Source organism: Nannospalax galili, unplaced genomic scaffold (assembly GCF_000622305.1).
Source record: "Nannospalax galili isolate Female #2095 unplaced genomic scaffold, S.galili_v1.0 scaffold113, whole genome shotgun sequence".
NCBI classification, from domain to species: Eukaryota; Metazoa; Chordata; class Mammalia; order Rodentia; family Spalacidae; genus Nannospalax; species Nannospalax galili.
Window position 1 is genome coordinate 369,904 of NW_008335444.1, and position 17,046 is coordinate 386,949.

Here is a 17,046-nt window from a genome sequence, read left to right on the forward strand (position 1 = left end):
GGAAGAAGCATAAAAATTTACTTCATGTTAAATAGTAGAGGTGATGATCATTACCAGTGAAATCTACCTGATGAATTTATATCCATACTCCAGTACTAAGGATCTGAGTTTAACTGAATGTGACTAGCAATAATCAGATATATAGAGATTAAAGACATGTGTGCAAACTTGTGTTAGTAGCATTAAAAATGTAAGAAACAGCATATCTTAAAATGAAATGGATATCTTCTTTAAAGGGTAAAAACTCATTCAGTTTTATGTCTCACAGGTTTTATACTGACTTCAATATTGTATGACTGTATTAATTCAACTATGAACCTAAAAATTTACCGCCACCTTTGAAAGGTGTATCCTTGCTCTGGAATGTGTTACTGAATATGTTAAAGCTGTATAGAAATGCTTCTTCTAATCATGTGTTTATTAAATTTAAAAAATTTTTTTAAAAAGAATTTACAAATTTACAAATTAAAAAAAAAAAAGGAGCAACAAGGAAGTGAAGAGAAAACGCACAGAATGGGAGAAAATATTCACCAGTGGTCCATGTGACAGAGGTTTAACATCCAGAATATATAACAAACCCAAAAAACAAAGAATCAAGAAAGGAAGTAACCCAATTAAAAGGTGGGCTAAGGAGCTGAACAGAGTTCTCAAAAGAAGAAATAAGCATGGCTAAGAATCATCTTAAAAGTTGTATTCAACATCACTAGTAATTAGGGAAATGCAAATTAAAACTACTTTAAGATTTCATCTTACCCCAGTCAGACTGGCTAAAATCAAAAGTACAAATGATACCAAATGTTGGAGAAGATGTGGGGAAAGGGGAACACTCATCCACTGCTGGTGGGACTGCAAACTTGTTCAACCCCTATGGAAAGCAGTGTGGAGAACTCATAAAAAACTACAAATGAACCTACTATTTGACCCAGTTTTACCACTTCTTGGCATATACTCAAAGAACTCATCCTATTGCAAAGACACTTGAACATCCATCCATGTTTGTTGCTGCTCTTTTCACAAAAGCTAAGAGATGGAAGCAACCTAAGTGTCCCTCAACTGATGAGTGGATAATGAAAATGTGGTTCATTTATATAATTTATTTATACAATTTATAATAATTTGTACAATTATTCTTTATTCAGCAGTAAAGAAAGATGAAATCATGAAAACTTCAGGTAAATGGATGGAACTAGAAACTGTTATACTAAGTGAGTTAACACAATCTCAGAAAAAAAATCGACATATGTTCTCCCTCATATGTGGATCCTAGGACTAAATCCTTATAAATGAGTATGTATCCAGACATAACTACAGGAACCAGGATAATGAAAAGGAACCAGGGGGGTAAAGGTAAACAAAGAATCTGAAAGAGAAGAACAGTGGAAAACAGGCATTAATAAGGGAGATATGGATAAAAATGGGGTTATTTTAAGGGGAAGAGGGAGGGAGGGTTATACAGGGAAACTTGGGGATAAAGGGAAAGAAGGAACTCAAGAGACATGGGACCATAGGAGCCTGGTATTATCAAGGGAGAAATGGGGACACTTTAAGTGGGGAAGCTACATGGAAGGGTTAGACAGGGAGGGAGGCAGGAAGGGAGAGAGCAAGAGCGAGAGTGAGAGAGAGAGAAACAGAAGAGATAAATAATGCCTAGCTATTTAAAAAAAACCAGAGGAAATCATATTAGTCCAACATTCCAATGACAAATTATACATACAATATCACTACATAAGTCCACATTTGGTCTTTGCGCAAGCTTTATCTACATGGCACATGGCAATTAAAAGTACCAGACTGGTGGAACTAACCTTCTTGGATGTTTAACAGCCATTCTTTGAGGCCTATACTAATTTGGTCAGAGGGCTTATCATAAGGGGACAGCTTTTGCTTCTTGCCCTCCTAGGTCGACTAAGTTCCAGGGGACTATGAGAATCTCTCAAAATGTCCTGTAACTGTAGTGAGTCACCTGTCCTCTTGATCAAGGAGGTCATGGAGACCCCATCAAATGGACTTGAACCAGTGTCCAGTCTACAAAAGAGGAGGGTCAACACAGATGAATCATTTCCTCCATGCTCCCAAGTGAACCCAGCCACGGTCGAGGAGGACCTTTGACTTATCTTCACATAGATGGAACTGGTAAAAGAAAGGAGCCAGTGGCTCCTCCCAAGCCCATGTGAACCCTGAGGAACAGATCCTCAAACAACCTTAGGAGTAAAAATAAATTTGTTTATCTGGGCCAATTGTACGATCTTAAATATCCAAAAGGAAAATATAACCAACAATTAAATGGGTCAATATAATCCTTTAAGAGTCCATGTGTATAACTAAAGGCTACATAACAAGAAACAATGCCAGACAGGAGATACCTTCCTTTGAGTTGTTGGCCAGGGTGGCCCAAGAGACTCCCATACAGTAACACAGCATAGAACTGGAAAATGAACAGTAGACCCCAATCTTATCTAAAGGAATATTGGCAACTCATTGCTGCTAGATAGGGAAGAGCTGATTTTCCTAAAACAAGGAACTCTCGATAGGCTGACTAGACTCAGCAGATGGACAAGCACTGGGGAACAGCTAGGGGTGCCAAAAACACAATGGACGGTAACATGGATGACAGAGTATATGGGCTCCAGTGGATGGGGGGTGCTATGGGATGGTGCCATTTGGGATGTGAGTATATAGTTGAATAAGATTGTTTGGGATGTTCTGTACGAAATACATATACAAAAAAATCAACAAATAAAAAAATGAGTTATAGTTGAGGAAGAAGCATAAAAATTTGCTTCATGTTAATTAGCAGAGGTGAAAAACATTACCATTGAAATCTACCTGATGACTTTATATCCATACTCAGGTGCCAAGGATCCAAGTGTAACTGACTGTGATGCTATTCCACCAATGTGCAGGTCTTGCCTACTGCTGACTTCTCAGTCAAGATCTAGCATGCTGTCGCCTGTACTATGGGGTTTTCTGTATGAAATAATATATTTTAAAATGAAATGGAGATCTTTTTTAAAGGTTAAAACCTCATTCAATTTTATGTCTTATAGGGTTTATGCTGAATTCAATACTGTATAACTGTATTAATTCAAATGTGAACCTAAAATTTTATAGCCAGTTTTGAAAGAGATGCATCTTTGCTCTGGAAATTCTTATTGAATATGTTAATGCTGTAATGAACTGCTTCTTCTAATCATGTGGTTATTAAATAAATAATTTTTAAAAAGCAAAAAATAATTATAATTAAAAACAAATGAAGCTCAGCATTTCAAATATAAAGATACTGTACTTCTAATTAATGATAGAATAAACATCAAATATACCAAATAGTAATAGTAAAGCAAAACACACAAATTTCAGAATGAGAATATTGCTCCCACCTTCATGCCGGCAGCACAAGCTGAAGCAACCAACAGGCTGCCCTTGGGCCAAGCTGTGGGTCATAAAGCCCAGAGGTCTAAGATGCCCTCTGGGGTAGACTCAACCCTCAGACTCTTTGCTCTCAGGGAGCACTGCCTCTGATTTTACCTTTCCCAACACATCTATCTCCATCAGCTCTTCTCAAACCTAACTTTCTCAAAAGAGGCTTCAACTCAGAATGAACACTGACAAGTCCCTCAAGAACAATTCATAAATAATTTCTGTGTCTTGATCAAATTAGGTTGAGTTTCATGTAAAAAAGATCAATTCTAATCATATTTTAAATTATTTTTAAAGTTATTTTAAGTTATTCATGCTCAACTTGTATATTAAATGTAATACAAACTGAAGAGTTTTGTAGAACTACAACTATAAACTGTAATATACCCTAAATATAATTTAATCTTACTTTGGTGACTTATAGTCAACTCAGTCATGTTTAATGACTTCAACATTAGTAATACTTCAAATGTTTCATAAGTTAGAGAATGGTAGTAAATGGACATGATTTAAGGTAGAAAATTTGATACTACTACTTCTACATCACAGAAATAAATGATCACTGATAATCTGAACAGTACCTGAGGGGAGTGAGTCAAAAAATACCTAAGGATTTTTCTAAGTAAGTAACTGGGCTTAATGAACAGGATATGAGGATTCTTGGACATCTACACCTGCCTCAAAGACCATACTGAGAAAAAGGACGTATGGTATGCCGTCAACTCTTAAGCTAAGATGAGGCAAACACTTGTGAATTTAAATTCGGTTCCCAAACAAGCAGTAAATTTTAACATTTCTACTTTTTAGGATTAGCATTCGCTGTCATTAACAATACTATAATTGCCATTAAAAATTTGGATACTCTAATTTTTTTTTAACCTAACAACTCTCAGCTTACTATTTCTTCTTTAACATGTCTAAACCTGTTCACAGCAAACACATAGTGTTGGCAAAAGTGCTTCCCCTTACTCTCAATGGTCACTCTGCAGGCATTCATAATGAAAATTACACATTTCAAAATAAAACTAAAGCACCAAAACTTCGCTTTCAAGTCCTTTGTAATGACAAAGTTGAAATATTAAAAAGATAACATAATTTTCTAAGCCAAAAATAAATTAACTTCATTAGTTGTTATATATTTATTGTAGAAAATATTTTAATTATATGAAAAAAGTAAAATTATCCAAGATTCTTTAAAAAAAATCCCAAAACAATTACATAACTTCATCTTCCAAACATGGAGCCTGAAATACACTAGTACCTCAAGAAATATTTTTAATTCCTTTCTAAACCACTTTTATGCACGTTACCTTAAAAGCAACAAGACTTCTGAATCATAGACCCTGAAGATTCATGGTGTTCCTATCTGGGGGACTGGAAAGACGGCTCAGTGCTTAAGAGCACTTGCTGCTCTTATAGACGAGTCAAGTTTGGCTCCCAGCACCAACAACAGGCACTATTACAGGCACCTGCACTCATGTGCACATACCCACACACAAGCAAGAATACAAATACATAAATAAAAATAATTTTTAAATATATTTTAAAACACATACATATCTGGGGCTAGAGAGACGGCTCAGTGGTTAAGTGCACTGGCCGCTCTACATCCACATGGTGGCTAACAACCATCCTTAACTCCAGTTCTAGGGGACCCGATGCCCACTTCTTACTTCTGTGGGCATTGTATGACACAGGTGCACTTACATACATGTAGGCAATACAGTCATACACATAAAAAATAAAAATAACAAATATTTTTTAAAACATACAGCTGAACTGGTTGTATTTGATTCCAACTAATGTTTGCTGCATAGATTATAACTTAATTTTAAACACAAAAATAAATGTTAACTAAGTTTAGCCCCAGTTGGCCTGGAACTTATTATGTAAACCAGGCTGGCCTGCATGTCACAGAGATCTGCCTACCTCTGACTCCCAAGTGCTGGGACTAAAGTTGTACACCACAACACCCAACCAATTAAGTCTTACAAGTACTCAGGTAACAAAGTTTTAAGGCTACCTAACATTAACTAATTGCAAATTTGAATACTAAACACACCCATATGTTTGTGCATTTCTTCTACTAAACCCAGACAAATTTCCTTTTGCAGTGAGTAATTTCTGAAAGCTTACACACATCTATGAAAGACCATCAGATGTGTTAAACTGATAGCTGAGAGTTGTGTGCTTTTTTTCAGACTCAAGTGATACATAAGAAGGAACTGAAAGAGGAAAAGGCTCTATCTGATCTTTACCAATTCTGCCTACCAAGTAACAGTTTGTGGTTTATCAACAGTTCCACTTTTAAAATCTTTTAGATGAAGCACCCATTTCATGTAATGATAAAAATCTGCAACCTTTCAAAGTTTTTTACATTGACATTTTCTAAAAGATCTTAAAAATCTCCATCAGGCTGGGTAATAGAAGGCAATCTTTTTCCAGTTTCACTTTAAAGACAGAATATAATTTAGCATACTATTCATATATGAGACTCATTCCCAAAGTCTACAGTGAGACAGGCACTTCTCAAAAGCCTAAAATCTAGCAGACAATAAAATTCAGGACAACAGAGACCTAGTAGAAAACAGACAACACTGTCACAAGACAGATGCCAAAAGATTATTCAAAAACTTCATTTTGCATTTTTTTACTTCTGTAGCTTCACTTTCACTAACTGTTTATAAAGAAAGGAATTTAATGGCAACTATTAAACTTCAATACCAACTGAGGATTTCCATTCGTTTCTTCAAAAGTCAGCTCAGGAGCTGGGGATAGGGTTCAATGTAGGGCACTTCCCTAGTAGATACATTCCCTCTGATTAAATTGCCAGCAAAGTCACAAAAATTTAGATAAAATAGATATATACACTTTTGGTATATTTCTGACATATTATAAATGTCAAATAACGTTTCTACTACTTTTTCTGTAAAACACCTAACTTGAAGCCTAATGACATAAATAGATTTATAATTAAGAGTCTTTTTATTTTATTTATTATTTTTCTTTTATGTGTATGAGTATATTGCCTGCATGTGTGTAAGTGCATCCCTGTTGTGCAGTGCCCAGGGAGATCAGAAGAAGGTGTCAGATCCCCTGGAACTGGAGTTACAGAGGGTTGCTAATCATCATGTGGTTCCTGGGAATCAAACCTGGGGCCTCTGCAAGAGCAACCAGTGCTCTTAACTGCTGAGTCATCTCTCCAGTCCCTTTTTTTTTAATTTTAATAATTAAGAGTCTTTAACTAAGATGTCACAGCTTTATTTCATTCATTGAAAATGTTAAGAAACAAAAAAATCTAATGATATTTACTGCACAAATATTCTGACTAAATATACTTACACATTTATTAAAGACACGAATAAAGAATTGCAGAGCATTAATATAGCTGGAAGGATGACAGTTGACGCAACTAGAATTTACAAGCAGAGGCACATCTGATTCCTAGTAAACCATGTCTTTTCCTTTTTCTTCTTCTTTCTACTATGCTGCAGATCAAACCTACAGCATCACATCGTGTGAGCCAGTCAAGTACCTATCACTGATCCAAATCTCCAACTCTGAATTCATCTTTTTAATTAATATGAAAGATTCCCTTGAGGGTTGTCTATCAGTTGTTCACACCTCACTGTGAATTTAATCATAAGTACTTTAAATGACACCCACCCACTTAATGTGTTATTTCAGGGGGGTGGGAGAAGAGGCAGTTTTATGACAAGAGTGCTTGGGGCTCACATGGCCCTGGGCAACAGGAAAACAGCCCTGCAGCCCCACCAGGAGGGAGCAGCTCTAGAACTTAAAGGCAGCAAAGCAACTTCCCCTGTAGTTATATAATAACATATATATGTTAATATCCCTTTATGCTATGTCCTCGGGGTTAGTATCATAATCTCCTAGACAAATACCTCTCAAAAGTTAATTCAGGGCCACTTTAGCAAGTTTCTCCACAAAGCCAATGACTGGCATATCCCACAAATAAGAATTAATGCAAATTTTCTTTAAGTAAAATTAAATTGCTACCTGAAATAAATCATTCTATCTTTACTTTATATATGCTTAAACTCTAACTTTGCCTAAAAATAGATTTAACAATGGGAAAATCATTCAACTCACAGTACAGGGGTATCCCAGTTCTCAAGAGCTTCTCAAAGCTATTTTAAATCCTCCCTAGCCTGCGTAAACAGCATTCAAACAAACAAGTACTCTCTGAGTTTTCATAATGTTCATTTGACATAAAGCTAAGAACTTTATGAAGGTATGAAAAGTTTTGGAAGGTTAAACATTAAAACTCATTTCCAGGGAAGAATTCTATTGGAACTGATAGTCATCTTTTACCTAAAATGACCAGAACGCTTGCTTAAAGTAGCCCCCAAATGCATATTGTCAATAATATCTATAAATATACTTTAAAATATATACTGTGAAAGATAAGGTATTGTCCTCTGATTTGCAAACCAAACACACAATTTGGAGGTAAGAAAAGAAACATAGTAAGTGAGCATTAAAATCTCCCAATTAGAAAATACTATCAGAAGTAGTCTAAGAACACATTATCTTGAAAATCTAGGAAATAATGTTCCCACAGAAAGCCTGAACAAACTTGTTGCACTGTGCCAACATGGCAAGTGGTCCAACAGCAGTCAGAGCACACCACCGTGAGAACTGCAGCAGAGGCCCCCATGTCACAATGGGAACCATCAAAGTTCCAAGCCAAGAAGCTATCTCCAAGGGCAGCAGCAGAAGCTAAAGACATGGGAACAATGACAGCACTAGGAAGCTGAGATACTCACCGTCTGAAATAGAAAGTGCAGCATTCCTATCCAGGGAAGTCGTAGGGCAGTGAAGTTCAATTTGTGCCTTAAAACTATAGGACAGAGAACATAATGCCCTAAAGCAAATATAAAAGTACATTCTTCACCATTTTCTACAGGAACAAAGGGCATATTCCAAGCCTACGGTTCTAAAGAATCACACCTAATTATGTTCCTGGTGAGTACTGATGAGGAGATAAAGCAATTCCATTTCTAGTAAACAAATACTTGCAGTACAGATTACTCTCATTTATCCTAGAGACTCAGAAGAACACATTAATGAACGCAAAGCAATAGCAAAGACAAGTACCATGCTAAGGACGCTTTACTTACAGATTTTTTTCCCATGTTGGACAATATTGTAAAGTGTCCTAGAGCATGTATGATTCACCACTGTTCTACTTCCTAAGTGTTAAGGCGGATTGGATTCTATAGTGTGTGAATAATTGTAGATGGGTTTTAAGGAGTCCTTATCAATCCTGTGAAGTGAGGAGAGGAGAGGATATGTGAGAACTGATTATGAAGAGCCTGACCACAGATACACAAAATAGCTCAGCTTGTGCAATACATGTGCACATCTGTGTGTTCATGTGTATGTTCGTGTGTGTGTATGTGTGCGTGTTTGGGGTTTGGGTTTTTTATTTGGGGGGGGTTGGTTGTTTTCTTTTCTTTTTGTTTTTGAGAGAGGGTCTCACTATGTATCCCAGGCTGGACCTAAACTCTCTAGTCCAGATTGGCCTCAAACCTGACATCCTCCTGCCTCAGCCTCCAGAGTGCAGGGCTGACAGGGATACACCACCATGTTCAGTATACACATATTTCTAATGTTTCCACTACCATCATGCCAGTATGCATTAAAGATCACTTCCTGCCAGGTGTGGTGGCACATGCCTTTAAATCCCAGCACTGGGGAGGCAGAGGCAGGCAGATCTTTGTGAGCACAAGGCCAGCCTGGGCTACATAGAGAGTTCCAGGCCAGCCAGGGCTACATGGTAAGATTCTGTGTCAAAAAAAAAAAAATCACTTCTAAAAGAAGCTTTCTAAATTAATTTAATCAACATTTGGTTGTTCAATGGTCAACATTAACCCAGGTCCAACTTTTTTTCCTTTTTCATTCTATGTATATTCATTAAGCACATCAGCTACTGTGGTGACTTTTTCTTAAGGAACTGAATAAATATGGCCTATGAAGAGCTTACTACCAGCAAGACAGACATTTTTATCACACTGTCTATAACTATACATGATAATCAGACATCCCTATACGAACACAGTAAGTGCTTAAAAAAAAAAAAAACAAGCAAAGCAAAATGCTGTGTTCAGCAAATTGTATCACTATGGAGAAAAAAGTAATCAAAAGCAAAAGGTTTATAAACGCCTTTTCATATGGGGCATACGGGAGACTAAGAATTATTTAACTTAAGGTTCTTAAGCCATTAAACTGTTAACATGAGTTAGAGATTTAAAAAAATGGATATTTCAACACTAAGTTGGATGATTTTATCAAAATAGAAAGACTATAGCAAAGGGGGATTTGTCCTAGAGAAATTATTCTAGATAATGATACAGGAATAAAGTAAACAAGTTTAGCTAGAGATGTGCTACTAATAAACAGAAGTGTTGGATCACAGATTCATTTAATATGGAGGTATAAATCTTAAAAATAATAGAGATGTAATCTAATTAGGGTATATAAAGACAAGCACAAAATTAGTAATTGTTTTAAGTAGAATTATAAGGAACTCATTCCTTTTAGAAAACACATTGTATTAATGTTTAAAATGACCTGCACCACATATCTAACACTCTAGCATATCCTCCCATTCTAAATCGGGCTGCACTGAACTTACATGAGAGGTAATAGAGAGGTGATTCAGATATAGACTAGGGGACCACTACTTGGGACACGTTTCTTAATTTCTCTGTGCTTAGGGGTTCTTCATGTGAGTAACATTTCTTATCCTGTAAAACATTTGAGAGGTTTAAGTACTTAGTACATTTTTTTAAAAATCCCCCAAATTGTCCCTGGCTCACAGTAAATACTACACAAATCTTAGCTGCTGCTGCTACGTTTGGTAGTCAGCTATCGACAGAAGAAAGAAAACCAGAGTACCAAAGTCCCTGCCTGGAAAAGCAACCCTCACTGAGGGCATCTTTACTGAGGTGGTACTTCTCATCTCCCTGAAGTCTCCAGTCTTTTTGGAGAAAAAAAGGCAAGCACAGAAACCTAAGACCTGTCACCAGAACTGGGGCGACACCTTGTTCTGCTTTCTGCACTTCTCTGCCTCTGCAAGGAAGCCAACAAACAGAAGAGTGGCAGAGCCAATGAGTTTGGAAATCCACCAAGAACAGTATTAAGATCCAAATGCTGGGCATCACTCTGGAAAAGTGGAACACCAGCTTCTGGAAGACTGTCTTGCCAGGGAAATCTCCACTGCAAAGACAACACAACCAATCCAAGGACACTGTCAAGCCAATTCTATTAGCACACAAGGGACAGAACGGGAAGCCCTATCAACCCCTCAGAGCCTTTTAAATCTGTGGGGCTCCAAGCAGTTATGTTTCAGAGTTTTCTAAAATGTGCTGTGTTCAGAAAAAATTAATGAAATGACTTTGAAAGAAGTCCAAAAAGCAACTGACCAGATTGAGTTATCTCAATTTGTGCTTCAGCTAATAACTCAAACTACTAAAACAGTTCGCTGCAAACTTATGAAGATACATATGATATACATGAAAGTTTTTAAGTTCTCTATAAAAAAGTGAATGAGAAACATGTAAAATAATTTAACATGAAGATTAAAGATGCTCCACCCTTACCATAAAGTTTACCCAGGGCATATTTTCTATTTGATAAAACAACCATCAAATAATGTTCTGAACAATCCTTTACAAAGAACACTTCAGTTAATTTCCCAATGTCCACTCCTTGCCAATTGTTTAGTTCATCAATCATAGTATTTCTGCCATCCACCCAGCTCTGCAGTACCAGTGATTATACTTCTAAGGAATGGTCCTTACCATGACAACTCAGGACACTGAGATCAAGAAGGAGTTTTCTGAGGGGTTTTAGGGAAGAAAAGTCCCAGCTCTAAAGAAACAGTTATGAACAGTCATAATCTCCTTTCCTTCTGCCTGCAGTCATATTCAAGAAAGCAGACTTCCAAGGTCTACTGATAGCCAACTCGAAACCACAAAAAAATCTAAGCCTTCTAATGATAGCATTTGTAATTTCAGCATTAGAACTGAAGTATAGGAAGAACCTAAATCATTGATGATGCATCAGCTGTGGTTCCTCCTACATACATCAACTCTCTTTAGTCTTTAAACCAGCTTTATACTTGCAACCCAAAGATCCTAATTTGTAGATTTCCTTTTCCTAGGCTATCCCTAGGGTAAAACATCCTCCCTGAAACAAGATGAAATGCCTACCAGAGGCTTGCTAAAGCAAACAGGTTATTGATACTTAAAAAGAACTTTTTTAATTTTTAAACAATTTCAATATATTTCACTTAATAGATAGCAATAAAAGAGGTAATTAATAAGATATTATAGAATCAATAAACTCAAACTGGAGAGATGACTCAGGCGTTAAGAGCACTGGCTACTCTTACAGAAGACCCAGGTTTGATTCCCAGCACCCATATGACAGCTAATTCCAGCTAATTCCACCTGTAATTTTGGTTCCAGAGGGTCCAATGCCCTCTTCTGACCTCCACGGACATTGCATGACATGGGTGTACTTACATACATGCAGGCAATACTCGCATAAACATAAAATAAAAATAATAAACTTTTTTATTTAAAAAAAAGAATCAATAAATTCTCAATTTCACATAAAACTTCACTTGTATAGCTCACTTATGTACAGACACCATGACTTCTTAGGTCAAAAAATTTTGTATCTTTCTAAAACCTAAAAAATCCATTATATTTGTACGATTTAAGGCATAAGTGAAAAAAGAAAGACTAATATTTTCTGTGTAGTTGAATTTAGTTTTAAAAGAAATCTTTAAGCTAGCTGTAATGGTATACTCCTGCAATCCCAGCACTCAAGAGACTGAAGCAGGAAGACCACAAGTTTAAGGCCAGTATGAGATGCAATAGTGAGAAATGGTCAAAAAATAACACAAAAAGTGTTTTAAATTTTTAGAATTTGCTGCCAACTGGTTAAAATTGAATGGATTCTTTAAGGGCTGAGGCTATAGCCCAGTGGTTCAGCACTTGCCAAGCATACATCAGATACTAGGTCCAACTGGCAACACTGCCTGATGAAGGGTAGGGTGCTGTTCGGGAAGGTTATGGAACCTCCAGCCTTGCTGGAAGAACTACATCACTGGGGAGCTGACTTGGAGAGTTTACAGCCTTGCCCCACTTCTAGTTTGCACTCTCTGCTTCATGTTTGCAGTCGAAGATATGGCCCAGTTTCCTGCTCCAGCTTCCTGCTTCATTATGAACTCTCCCTCTGGACCCACAAGCCAAAATAAACTCTTTCTTCCACAAGTCGCTTCTGATCATGGTGTTTTAACAGCAACAAAAATTAAGTACTACGACCAAGCAAACCCAGGCTGGGTAGTGCCTATCTGTAATCCCAATGCCCAATCTGGAGATCAGAGGTAGAGACAGATAGAATCCCTGGAAATTCAAAGACCAGCTGGCTGTGGTTGTGAACCACAAAATGACCCCATGTCAAACAAGGTAGAAAGTGAGGACCAATACCAGAGGTTGTCTTCTGACCTCTATATGCACACCAAGGCAAGCATGTGGCCAACACACACACACATGAACACATACCACACATAAGAATGGACTTACTAGCTCAGAGAAGCCAAAAATTGCTTATTTATTCATTTATAATATTTCCAATTTTATCAGATTGGATAAATTGTTAAAATATAAATGAAGAAGTCTCTAGAAAACTGATTTTTTTACAACAGCTGAAAGGCAAGATGATAACAAATGAAGGTCCACTGAAAAAACTAGCCATGAAAAGCAGAAGAGGGCAAAGGGAGGGACCACTGAAAGTCCTTATGCGAAGGTTAAAACTTCTCTGAAACATATGCAGACCAGTTGCTATATAATAAGGCAGATTGATACTTTCATGAAATTACTTTATGACTTGAAAAGCATTCACTTAAAATTATAAAGGTTCCAAGTGTTCCAAAAGAATTTTATAACACAGATGAGCACTACACACACCTTGGATAATGGCTTGGTGGTTCTTTTAAGATTAACTCATACCATAAATAAATTTAAGGGGGATCTGAAAACAAATATGCACATTCATGTATATATTCAGCATAATGTTCCCAAACTGCAAAGAGGACATGGTTGGGCCTGGTTAGAATGCCAACTTCACCACATATAAGACAAGGAAGAAGGGGCTAAAGAGATGGCTCAGAGGTTAAGAGCACGGGCTGCTCTTCCAGAGGACCCAGGTTAGATTCCCAGCACCCACATGGTGGTTAACATCCATCTATAACTCCAGTTCCAAGGGATCCATCACCCTCTTCTAGCCTCTGCAGGCTTTGCACATGGGTACACTTACATACATGCATACACTCATACACATAAAAAATAAATAATTTTTTAAAAAGACAAGGAAGATAATTTCTCTAATCTGAAGAGGCTTCTAATAATCGTAGGATTTTTTTCTCACCAGCTGACAAAACTGATCACAGCTATAGTTCCAGCAGGCCAGAAATACAGCACACAGAGCTTCCAGAGCCAAGAATGTGTCTAATTTCCTACCTAAAATTAGCCGTGCCCATTTCACCACAACTGGGTTGGGCTCCTCTATTTTAAGGTGTACAGCTCCAAATTACTTAAGCGTTTGTAATTGCTGACTAGTTTCTTGGGGCTAACAGCAGACTTTCCACCCAGGCTTTAGGATGGCCTACTCATCTGCACAAAACCCTATACTTAATGGCCTTGCAGTCTAGGGTTAAGTATCATACAAATAAAGTCATGTACTAGAGATATTCATGAAGACATACCATGAAAGAAATAAGCAAAATGAGATGCTTCTTGGCCTTTTCTGATAGTCCTCTCCCAAATACACAGAAATAAAACAAAGGTGAGGAAAAAACTAAGGAAATCACAATACTTAACAAATTCTTATTTTTCCAGGAAATCGAACAGAACTAACAATTGAAAACCTTCTAAGTATTATCACACATGTTTACCTACCCAAGTGCTAAGCTACTGGAATAAATCCAATAGAAGGAGGTACTTGGTCTATCTATATACTGCATTCCAGAAATATTAGAAGGAACTGCTGAAGGGTCCATTGGCACTAGCAGCAGAACCTGCAATAAGATTTTTAAAGATGGAGCTAAGTATTCAAACACAGATGAGAGAAAATAAAAAGGCATGCCTTTTCACCACAACCAAGGCCAATTTTACCAAAAGACTAAAACTGAGCTGCAGGTTATACAGGCTTCATACACACTTGAAATCCAAGCTGCGCAGATAACATTCATTATTTCTACAACTCCAGAGCAAAGACCTAGCATCTATTTTATTACTAGCAATTGGAGATACTGGAATAGACCTTTGGCATTATCATTTCCCTGATACTATTGTGCTCCAGCAATCCACAGTATTAACACTTGTTTGGACAGACTCAATTCTGTTAGGAATTAAAAGAACATACATACCTTCATTTTCAGAGGCATGACATTTCACTTTCAGTACCAAATCAAAGGTTCTTTCTGGATTTTCCCTGTAATAAAAAGAATTGTGTTATATTTACTTTGCATGAAAAAAAAACCATCTCTATAAAGCTTCTATATAAACATATTTATGTTCATGTGGGCTTTTTTTAGTTTTGTGGTGCTGAGGATTGAACCCAGAGCCTCATGTACACTAAGCAAGAGCTTTCTACTAGGTTCCATAGGTACAGTTATATACTTCTAAAGGTAATCTTGTTCATGTCTTGATGTAGTCTATAAAACTACGTGACTATATAACAGAAGCATAAACGGCAATGTTTTATCAGTTTGATAAGAGTCAAAGTTGAGACTTTAGGAGTTCTGAATCTGAGGGCAAAGTATTTAATCTCTGAGTCTGTTTTCTCACCTATAAAGTGTCCTGCTTATTTCACAGAACTTTGGGGATTACAAATCAAATTAATACATGACAGTACATTATAAAGTAGCAGTACATAAATGTGAAGCATTGCTTTCATCTTACTGAATCAAAATTGGAGAGCCAGTACATCCATAAGCATCCTGTAGACTGCCAGAGCCTAACACAGGCTCTAGAGCTTTCCCAAGAACCTGCAGTGTAAACAATGGATACTGATTCCACCTGCCAAGTTCTAGATCACCACATAATACATACAATGGTCCATGGATAGGGCATTTTGCATAGGCTTTTCTTGAAATGTTATTTTTTGCCCTTAAGCATGTCTAAAGTAGCAAGCTGCTCACACACTCCAAGCTAACAAAACCTAACAACATTTTTTTATATATCATTTATCTCTGTAGATTTTCCAATCAAAAACAGCTCTGGAACTTCCTATGTAGACCAGGCTGGCCTCCAACTCATAGAAATCCTCCCAAGTGCTAGGATTAAAGGCATGTGTCACCACACCCAGCAATGATTTTATTACTTTACTAATATCTTACACATTTAACCTATGCCTTAGTTAAATTTCAAAAGTGGACTGAAATCTATTGAGACATTTAAAACAAAAAATAGTTCTATTTTAACTTCTATCAGAAGACACAAGATTAAACAAAAGTCTGAGGATGTAGCTCACTGACACAGAATATTTGCCTTAGAGTGCTTGAAGCCTTGGGTTTGGTCTCATGATGGGGGGGAGCAGTTAAAGGAAAAGACCTCAGGGCAAAAGAGCAACAGTGTTTATTTCAGTTCTTTCTGTTAAGAGCACTTTAGTGTCTTTATACATTGGGTATTTTAAATATGTACTTCGCTCAAGAATTTAACGTCAGCTCTTCTAAACAAATATTGATCTTTTTAAAAATTACAAGACATGCATTTGGATCGATAGGGAGAGACAAGCTATCTAAGTTAATTTGCAAATGTTCATTTCCTCTGCCCACCCAGTATTAACTTGTTTCATGGGAATAAAGTGGTCTCAAGTGTTTTTTGTTTTCCTCCCTCATAAGACAAGCAATGCCAAACAGTACTCCCTTTTGCTCACCTTGCTCACCATGGGGGTCAAACGTTGAAGCAAATAATCTAAATTGCATAATATTTCTAATCCCCTAATATTTTTATAATTTGTCTTGGGGATAAAAATTAAACATTGATTCGGATCTAGTTCTTTGTAATCTATAAGGCCTTTTATGGCATTCAAATATACATAACATTAAGTAGAGCAGAAGGGTGAAGGGGTGGGGCAGAAAAAGAACGGAACTCTTTCCAAAGTAAGTTTCAGGAAAAAAAAAAAATACAAAACTCCTACTTCTAAGATACTTAGAAGGAAAGCCGCCACCGTTATTCAAACTGCTTTCTAGCTAACCTCCTGAAGTAAAACGGCCATTGATGAGCACTTCAGCACGGACAGTGAAAAACCCCACCTATCTGCACACCGTCCTGCTAGCACCACACACAGACACCCATAGATTGTCTATGAAGGAAATGCATTAGACAACATCCAAGGCCAGACCGAAAAGTCACCGTGGAGAAAGAAACGCTATCTTAAAGCCCGGAGAGCATTTTAAAAAACCGCCGCGGCTCCCGGGTGCAGCCGGGGCGGGAGCGGCCGCAGAGGGAGGCGCGGGCCTGGGCCTCGCCCTCGCCCGAGGTGCGGCGGCCGCCGGGTCCCCGCAGGGCCGGGACGAGCCGGGCA

General features: G+C 37.4%; 1 protein-coding gene across 2 annotated transcripts in view; it reads right to left on the reverse strand.

Moving 5' to 3' along the window:
• Positions 1–17,046, reverse strand: part of Dennd1b (DENN domain containing 1B) — a 294,324-nt gene that overhangs the window by 271,994 nt on the left and 5,284 nt on the right. For both annotated transcript variants that reach the window (XM_029562147.1, XM_029562146.1), the window contains exon 2: positions 14,885–14,949. In XM_029562147.1, the coding sequence (XP_029418007.1) occupies positions 14,885–14,949 (65 nt within the window). The remainder of the gene's footprint in view (positions 1–14,884; positions 14,950–17,046) is intronic.